Source organism: Macadamia integrifolia, chromosome 4 (genome assembly GCF_013358625.1).
Source record: "Macadamia integrifolia cultivar HAES 741 chromosome 4, SCU_Mint_v3, whole genome shotgun sequence".
Lineage (NCBI taxonomy): Eukaryota > Viridiplantae > Streptophyta > Magnoliopsida > Proteales > Proteaceae > Macadamia > Macadamia integrifolia.
In genome coordinates this window covers 3,729,859-3,739,850 of record NC_056560.1, presented here as the reverse complement: position 1 = coordinate 3,739,850, position 9,992 = coordinate 3,729,859, and the positions used below count along the sequence as shown (strand labels likewise).

Sequence of the window (9,992 nt, the reverse complement as noted above, 5' to 3'; positions counted from 1 at the left end):
GCAGCGGCATCGGAGATCATGGCGGCAGCAGCATCGGTAACCAGGAGGAACCTACGGCAACTAGCAATGACTCTCTGCCATTAGAGCCAAATGTCGAGAAATCGTTCTTCCCCTGTTGTGTCTGTGATGTTTTTGTGATTGCTCCCACCAGAAGATATGCGAGGGGATTTCGTTGCCTCTGGGCGTTTGCATTTTGAGAAGCAAAGATGAAGGTTCCTACCTAGCGTGTTCGGAATTTCCTGTTTCTCTCAGCTTCTCCGTCTCCTTTGCTCACACTGTAGAGAGAGAGAGAGAGAGAGAGAGAGAGAAAGAGAGACAGAATCGTCACCTGCAGTGAGCAACTGGGAATTGTGGAAGTTGATGCGTGAGGAAGAGTTGCTGAATCTTGCCATCTGATGATACACAATTACTGGTTTTTCTTCTCTAGTCTATATTTGAATTCTGGGCTCTCTCTGTGTTTCTTGGCGCCTACTATTCACTAATCTTTTAGACGGAATCTCTCAGAAAAATATGAAATAGAGGTTTCAGGCCTTGAGGGTTATTATTACATAAACCAAGAGACGCTTCACTGAGTATCCTGTCGACTTCTTTCACTTACAAATTCTCTTCCAAACCAAAATTAAAAATAAAAAGTGAGATCAAATCTTCATTAGTCTTCTTGCGTGGGCAGCTGGGTATAGATTATTTTAGCTAAGCCAATTACCGACTTGGCGAGTTTGACGTGGAAAACAGAGTCAGGTTTGGGTCAGCCATGGTGACGTGCTCGCATAAGCTTCCTCTTGTTCGAAGTTCTAATCCTCACCTCTTTGCTTCCATGAGAGCAGTTAGGAGTTCCCGCAAAATGTTTTTCGCTGTAAATTACCCATTAGAGCCAAACGCAGAACGGAATTGTTTTTCCCTTGCAGTGTCTGTGATGCTTTCGTGATCGTTCCCAACAGAAGATGTGCGAGGGGATTCCGTTGCCTTTTTGCGTTGGCACTTCGTTGTGGTTTTTTTTTGTGAGAGAGAGAGAGAGAGAGAGAGAGAGAGAGTTTGGGTTAAAATGAGTTTTAGTGAAAAGGGTATAACAATAATTTTACCTCTTGATTTAATAGTTACTAACAGTTAAGGGTCTGAGTCTAATTTGGTGAAACAGACTAGGTGTTCTTATAATTGTGACATTCTCCATGTGGTGGCACTGTAAATTACCCTAAAATCTTTCCTACTCACTCTCCAAAAAAGAGGTTATTCTCATCAAGAAGACCAACCTAAGAGACCAACTTACGAATAAAACCTTTCCTACTCACTCCAAAAAAGGAGGCTATTCTCGTCAAGAAGGCCGGCACCTCTCTCTCTCTCTCTCTCTCTCTCTCTCTCTCTCTCTCTCTCTATATATATATATATATATATAAATTCACATAAACAGACAAAAAAATTACAAAGCAAACGAACCACAAGGAAACCCCAAAGAACAAAGGGAAGGAGTGGTCCTACCATGGTTTTAGTTATCGATATAATAGATTTTGATCTCGTTCTATATCGGTTAATTTTTCCCTTATTTAAAAGAAAAATACATTTTTCTTCACTGTTTTACTAGAAACGATAGGAAATCAAATCAATCCGTTACCAATACTTGAAATCATCGAATCAATCTGATACCAATACTTGAAACCAAGGGTCCGACCTTCCGAGACTCCGAATAAAGGAAAATCTCTCTCTCTCTCTCTCTCTCTCTCTCTCTCTCTCTCTCTCTCTCTCTGTTGCACTACTAGTCTCTTAATGATATTCTTATAATACATCCCTATACTATACATAAAGAGTTTGTCTAATTGTAACCTAGGTAGGTTACAAAAGGCTTATAACCCACTTTTAGTTACCTAAAAGTCCTATAATGTGAAAGAAATGATTGGTTCAAAAGGATTCAAAAAGTAATTTCATGTGTTTATATTCTCAATAAAAACTTAAAAGCTGCTGCACCACTTTTTATGACAAAGTGTTTAAAAAATGGTAGAAATGAAATTTTATCCTCAAATAGACCCATCACCACGTTTGGAATGTCAAATCTCAATTCCTCGTCTCTCTAAAGTCCAACATGGGATTGAAAAATAGAAAAGAAAAAGTATACTAACTGTTAGGTGATTGGGTCTATTGCTTTGAGTGAGGGTATTTATTTTCAGTCCAAGCGGGTTGGATTAATCAAGAGAAACATGAAACGCGATTTGAGTTGTTATCAAATTGGTAAAAAATTGAATTGGACCAGATCAAGCGAATCGAAAGAGTAAAAAACCTTATAATAACTTTAAAAAATTACTAAAAGTGAACATATTACCAACAAAAGGCCATTAAGTCAACTCAATAAAAATCGAACCGGTCTGAATTGAAATTGAACTTTGATTTCAGTTTGGCCTAATACTAGATAAAATCTGGATCAAAGTGACCAAACTCGGAAATGGATTGAGTAAATCACAAAAATCCTTATAATCAATCATTCTGAAATAGCCTAGATAGGTATTACTATGGTCGATTTGGATCAAAATTGGCTTATTCAATTGATGATTTTAAACTCGAAATTGAGTATCAAAACAATCCCTCTAGTAATTCCAATTCTAAATTGACCATTCTAGAATTGCCGGAGTTGGATAGTTCACGACCAATTCTAATCCAAATCGGCTAATATCAGAATTTTAACTCAAAATCAAAGAGTAAATTGGTCCCTAATGATTCCAGTCTGGATCAGATACGAATCAATCACAAAAATGCTAGAATTGACACTAAATTCTAAAAACCAACAGCTCAATCCCAAAAATCCTAGATATGCTATTCTACAATGATCCGAATTGGGATTGATCTGAACCAGCCAAATCAACTAGGGATTTTAAACTTGGAATTGGAGATCGAACTGATCATGGTTTCAAGTATTGGTTTGGGATCAATCGTATCGGTTGAGACCGATCCTCCATCTGGATCGGTTATCCAGATCGTTTCAGGGGTAAAATAGGTAAAAAGTAATACCTTTTACAAAAATAAGGGGTAAAATAGACCGATACCCACCGAACCCATCCGATCAAGATCGGTATCGAATCGTCATCGACAAAGACCGATACTGATACCGTCCCCTACAACCTTGGAACTGATTCCTATAAATTTTAATTCAATCCAATCAAAATCGGACCGAAAAGTACCCTAGAATCGCCCTCAAATCTTAAGACCCACGATCTAGTCCTATAAACCTTATAATCGATTTTAAACATAGAATTAGAGATCAAACCAGTAGCTGCCAATATCAATCTAAATCCAAATCAAATTGGAATTGACCAGAATCAATCCCAAAACCCTTAGAATCAACCTATAAAATATATTATAATTACAAAATTTCACATGTCATCATTATAGTAGTACCAAGCCTACGATATTACTTTACAAAAAAAAAAACCTACAATATTGTCATTTGTCATCTTTCTGGATTTTAACTTTCTTGAAAACATTAGCACATTTAATACAATTGATTTCTTTGAAGAGAGAGACATGATTAGAACTATCCTACCAACCTCATCTCTAATGCACAACATTAGAAATTATTACAATATAATTGATACATGAATTTCTGGGAAGAGGTTTTGTTTTCTAAACTTCAAAAAACAAAAATGAAATCTATCAGAAGTTTTAAACCCTAAAACCCAGAAAAGCATTGGACACGTCGAGAAAAAAGAGAGTCTTTACCTGACTCACTGGAGATGATCTCATTGAACTTTATGCTATAAAAACCAGCAAAGGTAACAAAAAGACTCGCGAGGAGGAAGACGATCATTTAAGGCGAGAGGTTGTTCGGGTTGTTTGGGAAGAATGTAATCATTCTCAAAAATACCCCTCGTTTTGCCGTTTAAATAAAAGTAACGATTCAAAAAGTTGAGGTTGAATTTATTTTTTTGACCTTAAAAGTAATCACAAAATGATAAAATAATGGAGACACAATAATTTACTTTTTTTACCTTAAAAGCAATCACAAAATAACAAATTAATGGAAACATAGTAATTTAGGTTACAAGGCTTTTGTAACCGGGTTGGTTACATTTAGACATACCCATACATAAATACCATATTTTCCCTTCTCAGATACATAGGGAGCGAAAGGGGTTGATGCCAATGCAATTGCGATCGAACCAAAGGGAAGAGATCGGGAAAGAGAGAAGGAGATAGAGAAAGAGAAAGTTGGTGTTGCTGGAGGAGGTGCCGCTGCGATGTCTAAGAATCGTTGGCATTTCCACAACTACTTGGTCCCCGACAAGCACAAACCCAAACCCTATTTCTTCCTAGCCATGGCCTTAGCCTTGGTGGTCCTGATAGGCACAGCCCTCCTCATTTCCGCCCTCATCGGAACAATCTCTCTTCATAACTCCATCCTCTGCTCCCTCACCAACACCGGTGGCCCCGCCCTCAACAGCATCGATACCCATTACCTGACAACCCCAACACAGCTCTTGGCGGTGCTCCACTACGCCACATCTAAGGTGGTCCCACAGCAATCGGTGGAAGAGATCAAGGTAACCTTTCAAGTGCTACGTTCACTCTCCCCCTGCAACTTTCTCGTCTTCGGGCTAGGCCGTGACTCCCTCATGTGGTCCGCTTTCAACCCACGTGGCACCACACTATTCCTGGAAGAAGATCCTAAGTGGGTCCAGACCGTCCTTAAGGATTTCCCAACCCTCCATGCCCACACCGTCCGGTACCGTACCCAGCTTTCTCAAGCCGACCAACTCCTCAAATCCTCCCGCTCCGAACCCTATTGCCACCCAAACAAAACCTATCTCAGGGAGAACTACAGGTGCAGGTTAGCGCTGACGGGTCTACCCGAGGAGGTGTACGAGACGGAATGGGATTTGATCATGATCGATGCACCTAGGGGTTATTACCCTGAGGCACCTGGTCGGATGGGAGCGATCTTCTCGGCGGCAGTGATGTCAAGGTCTCGGGTCGGATCAGGGGTGACCCATGTATTCCTCCACGACGTGGATAGGAAAGTGGAGAAGGCTTTTGCCCATGAGTTCCTCTGCAAGAAGTATCTGGTAAACCGTGTTGGGAAGCTTTGGCATTTTGAGATTCCTCCGGCCAATAAAATTAATAATTCCAGCACCGACAACTTTTGCTAGATCGATGAGCCGGAGGAGGATTCCAAAGCTAGAGAGAGAGAGAGGGGATTGGACTCTTCTTGGTTTTCCATTTTAAGTGACTCGGCCTAGTGTCTAGTGTCTAGTGTCTAGTGCCAGTAGTGGGATAGTTTCCTTTCTTCTCTCAGATAAATAATATAAGATAAGATATCCCATACTACTTTGCCTTCAATTTATTCTCTTAACATTTTTTTTTTTTTTTAAATCTTAGTTATCATTTAGATATTTTTGGGTGAATAATTATCATTTCGATAGTTCTACAAAAAATTATAGTTTAAAAGCCTGAATCGGTCTAATTGGTTTAGTCGATTTTGGTTCGATTCAGATTGAAATTAATTGGAATTAACCTAAAAAAAAAAAAATTGGATCAAAATGTAGGAACAGTCAGAACAGACAAATCCATAGAAAGTCTGTAGTCTGTACAAAGAAGCCACTTTGAAGTACCTTGAATCCAATTCTATTATTAAGAACTCTGAGGTGCATGATCAAGGATTTTAAACTCGAAATTTAAGTCAAATCGGCTCCAAAAACCCTAGAATTGACCCTTTAAATATGAAAATTCAGTGATTGTGTTAGAAATCTAAAATCAATAGCTGCGAGGCGATTTGACCAACCTAATTCTTACTTTTGAAACCATGGGTATCACTTTTTGTGGATTTCTTCCCCTTCCTATTCCTTTTCATTATTATTGATAATTTATTATCACCATTTCGTCGTTGTCATCAATATAAAAATAAACTGAAAATTGAGAAATGAATGAGTAATGGAAACTTGGGATTGAATTTAATTTATGGAAGGACACTAATGTAATGTATATGTGGTAAGTGAGTAACGCATATTGGGTGAAGAAAGAGGCCGTTGAGAAATAAGAAAAGGAAGGTTCTGAAATCTGGATTCTGGATGGGTCAAAATGCTTTCAAAATTTTACTTTAAAAAGTGCTTTTAAGAATAAGAAAACCGAATAACCATACAAAGTGCTTTTAAAATTTCCAATTAGAAAAAGGGACGCGTTGAGTCTTGTGATGCAAGACGTGAAAACATCCTCTGCCGTGGGTGTGGTGGTGCGACGAGCATTCGATGGCCGGCATGACATTGGAGCATATACCGATATTGTCTTGGTCGTTCGATGCTCACCGCACCGCCAGAGCCACAGCAGACAATCATTGCTCAATGCAAGACCCATTGTATCAGAGTAATCATTCTCTATTGCACTGTACTAGTGTAGTGAGGATTGGGGTGATTAGGAGCACCCACACACACATCCCAAGGTGCTCTCAATCGTTCAGATCCTTACCGCACTAGTGCAGTGCGGCAAAGGATTTTTATGTATTGTATCTTACATTTAAGGGGAAAAAATGCCATTGTATGGGTTTAGGTAGCCCACATCTCACATGTTTTGAAAATTAAAATAACGCATAAAATTTTCTATCCAAAATCAGCCTTGCCCTAGATATTAATGATAAATATATGGGAGGGGATCACTACCAAGCTGCATGTAACAAAGATAAGATTTTTCATTTCTTGTGTTTTCCGTCATTTCACCTTTCCTATAAATGCCACATAACGTCACAACTTTTATGTATATAAAAGGATTCCCTAAAAGGCAATGTAGCCGATATACCAATGCAGGAATCAATGGAAGCACACAAGTGACAAAAGCATAACCTAAGATGAAATCTATGTCTTTCATGAGAGGAGGGTTATTTCTTCCTCTTTGAATGATCCTTACTCTTTTGACATGATGCCCATCCAGCACCCCATTGATGCCGTCCGCTAGCATGCACAGGAAGGAATTCAGAACAACAAAAAAAGGGGAAAGAGTGACTCTCTTTTTTAGATAAAGGAAGGATGCATTTCCAATGTTTTAAAGGGACTATGTCTAGAATGCTTGGGACATCTGATCATTATCCCCGCTAATGGTGAAGTGATTTTTCCATCTCCACAAGTACCGGAGAAGTGTCAAGGTGGGCCCACCACTATGGTGGTTTGGTGAGCGATTGGATGCCTGATGGAGCAGAGAGGTGGGGGGGGGGAAAAATCGTCTGTTTTTCTTCATCCATGTTTTTCTTGTTTTGCTACCTTCAGAAGGCGACATGTGGCATTATTTTAAGTGAACGGCCAAGATTGAGTTAAAAACCAAACTGGATGTAATAACCCTCACCCAACTGAATTAATCTTGACCGTTGATGACACATGTCATCTTCTGCCACTAGCAAAACACAAGAACAACAGGGATTAGAAAAACAGACGATTTTTATCCTGGGGGGGGGAGTAGAAGAACTCAAGAAAGGGCCGGGGCAGGGGGTGCTCGGTTGGGGCATACAATTTTGCAGCAAGGGAGGAAAAACCGTATCAAACTATGCAAAATCCCTACCAAATCAATATAAGAGATCAGTAACAAATACCACAGCCGAAATAAGTTTTCGGTTAAAGCCTAGGATGAATCAAAGAAATGGGTACCATAAGGCCAAAAAAGAACTGCTAGCAACCACAGAGAGATTGACCCGGAGCAGGGTTTTACAAAGAAGCAATCGGTGACTGAATTAGTAGTCCGGCCGATTTCGATCCAGATTGGATCTGTGATAGTTCTAATCTGAAAAAAGTTTGAATTTTCGGAACCCTAATTCTGAAAATTGGTATTGTAGAGAACCCATAGCTATTAAGCTCCATGACCATGACAAACCCACAGTGGAGCTATTAGGAAGAACTTGATTTCCATACCTGGAGACTGGGCCTTGTACTCCTGCACATGGATGGGACAATGGCCAAACGCCCCAGGAACCTCTCTTTTTCCTTGCCTCCAGAGTCGGATCTCCATTCAATTAGGTACATCAGATTGGGTAAATTCTTAAATTTCCCACTTTATCTGAGGAATCTTCTTTTAGAAACATGGCTTTGAATCCAAATTCCCTTTTCCCACTCCAATGGCCAATTCCAAGATCACTACGTTTGAAGAACTCCAAACAAAAAGTAACAAGTTTAATGGAATTCCGAAAGCCCCTTCACAGCTACTACTTGTTTCTAGTCTTGTAGTTCACTCAATACTACCCAGAGAACCACCAGGAACTACTAACCACCCACCAGAACCAGTGAGAACTAAGTGCCAAACTGTAACTCTTTCTGGTGGGTAAAAATGATGGCCTTTAGCAGAAAAAAAAGGTTTCACTTGAATCAAAAGCAAACCACTTCCTTCACCTTTACTCTAGAAAAACCTCAAAAGCAAACACAGATGGCAATCAATGGTCAATGCCCTACACCCCCACCATGAAACAAAGCAAATGTGTAGTGAAAGCCTGAAAGAGAATAACACCATCTTCAAGGCTATCTCTTGGTTCACAATCCTCCCATCACTTCAATCTCCCCCAAAGTCATGCCTTCCCTTTCAATGCAACGACCAGTTGATGTGTACCTCAGCTATCACAAAGATTACCTCAACAAGAAGAACAAAATAGAGGAGGAAAAAGGACTCAAAAGCATGAGGGTCAGTGTAACAAAGACAATTCTCATTCTCTTCTTTATCCTCTCAAGCATCACATTATTCAGGCTCCTCAAGATCACAACCAGTACTTCATCTTCCTCTCCAAACCTTACTCTACCTCTAATTCCACTGCACACCCCTGCACACCATGATTCCACTGCTGCTGCCGTCTTTACGGCGAAAGAACTCCAACTCCTATCCAAAATTGTATCCTTTAGAGCCCCCTGCAACTTATTAGTATTTGGGTTTCAACCCCAATTCCTCCTCCTCTCCTCTATTAATGCTGGTGGAACTACAGTCTTTCTTGAAGAGAACCCAGAAAAGATCAGGGCTTTCTCAACAAAATCCAAAAGCACTCGTATCTACAAAGTTGAGCATCGTACTGTTGCAGGAGAAGCATATAAGCTTCTCAAGCAATCAAGGGAAGACCCTGCTTGCTCACCTCAACAGAGGCCACTCCAAGCCTCAACCTGCAAACTGGCATTGACAAAGCTACCAAGGGAAGTATATAAGCGCAAGTGGGACGTGGTCTTGATCGATGGACCAAGAGGAGACAGCCCAGAGGCACCTGGGAGGATGGCTGCAATCTACACCATTGGCATGATGGCTAAGGTCGGGAATGTGACTGATGTTCTGGTTCATGATGTAGATCGGATGATTGAGAAGTGGTTTTCCTGGAATTTCTTCTGTGATGAGAATCTGGTCTCATCCAAAGGGAAGTTGTGGCATTTTAGGATCAAGGGCAACTTGAATTCTACTAGTTTTTGCTCCAATTCAATAGTTCAAATCCAGTAGTAATTTTATTATTTTTCTTTCAGTTAAGAGGCCGAGTGAAACAAACCCAGTTAGGATGATGTGAATACTCTTACAGAGTTATCTAAGGAAATAATAAAAAAAAAGTCTCCAGCTTTTGGATTAGGAATCAGCCAGAATCAGTCTTGGATCTGGTCAAACTCAATCAAAACATGTTTTTTAAGAATGGGTATTGGGGTTAACTGATTCCAATTCAAATCAAGCAATACACCCTCTTTGGTTCCCATTTTTAAAGCTTTGATTCTATATCTTGCGAATTGTGTAGTGTTTGAGACAAAGTCCACATGCTCGTATCCACCACCACAGCTATTTTCAACCATATGGGAGGAAATCCTCAAAGACCTAAAAAAACCATATGGGAGGAAATGTTACATGGAAGGTAGTGCCATACATGGTAGGAGATACTGTCGTAGATGAGCATTTATTTGTCAAGCATCAAATTTAACTCAAACCCATGTAGGTTATGCATGAAGATGGCTATTTTTGAATTGGACTGTCTGAATAACATCACTATAGGTGAGTAATTAGGGTTTTTAATCTTTTTTAATTACCAATTA

General features: G+C 39.8%; 2 protein-coding genes across 2 annotated transcripts; both read left to right on the top strand.

Moving 5' to 3' along the window:
* The first annotated feature begins 4,111 nt into the window (after positions 1–4,111).
* Positions 4,112–5,316, top strand: LOC122075422 (probable methyltransferase At1g27930). The gene has a single exon (XM_042640448.1). The coding sequence runs from the start codon at positions 4,218–4,220 to the stop codon at positions 5,124–5,126; it is 909 nt and encodes a 302-aa protein (XP_042496382.1). The 5' UTR covers positions 4,112–4,217; the 3' UTR covers positions 5,127–5,316.
* Positions 5,317–8,393: 3,077 nt separating this feature from the next.
* Positions 8,394–9,540, top strand: LOC122075423 (glucuronoxylan 4-O-methyltransferase 1-like). The gene has a single exon (XM_042640449.1). It carries the CDS (start codon positions 8,515–8,517, stop codon positions 9,415–9,417), a length of 903 nt encoding a protein of 300 aa, XP_042496383.1. The 5' UTR covers positions 8,394–8,514; the 3' UTR covers positions 9,418–9,540.
* The last annotated feature ends 452 nt before the right edge of the window (positions 9,541–9,992 follow it).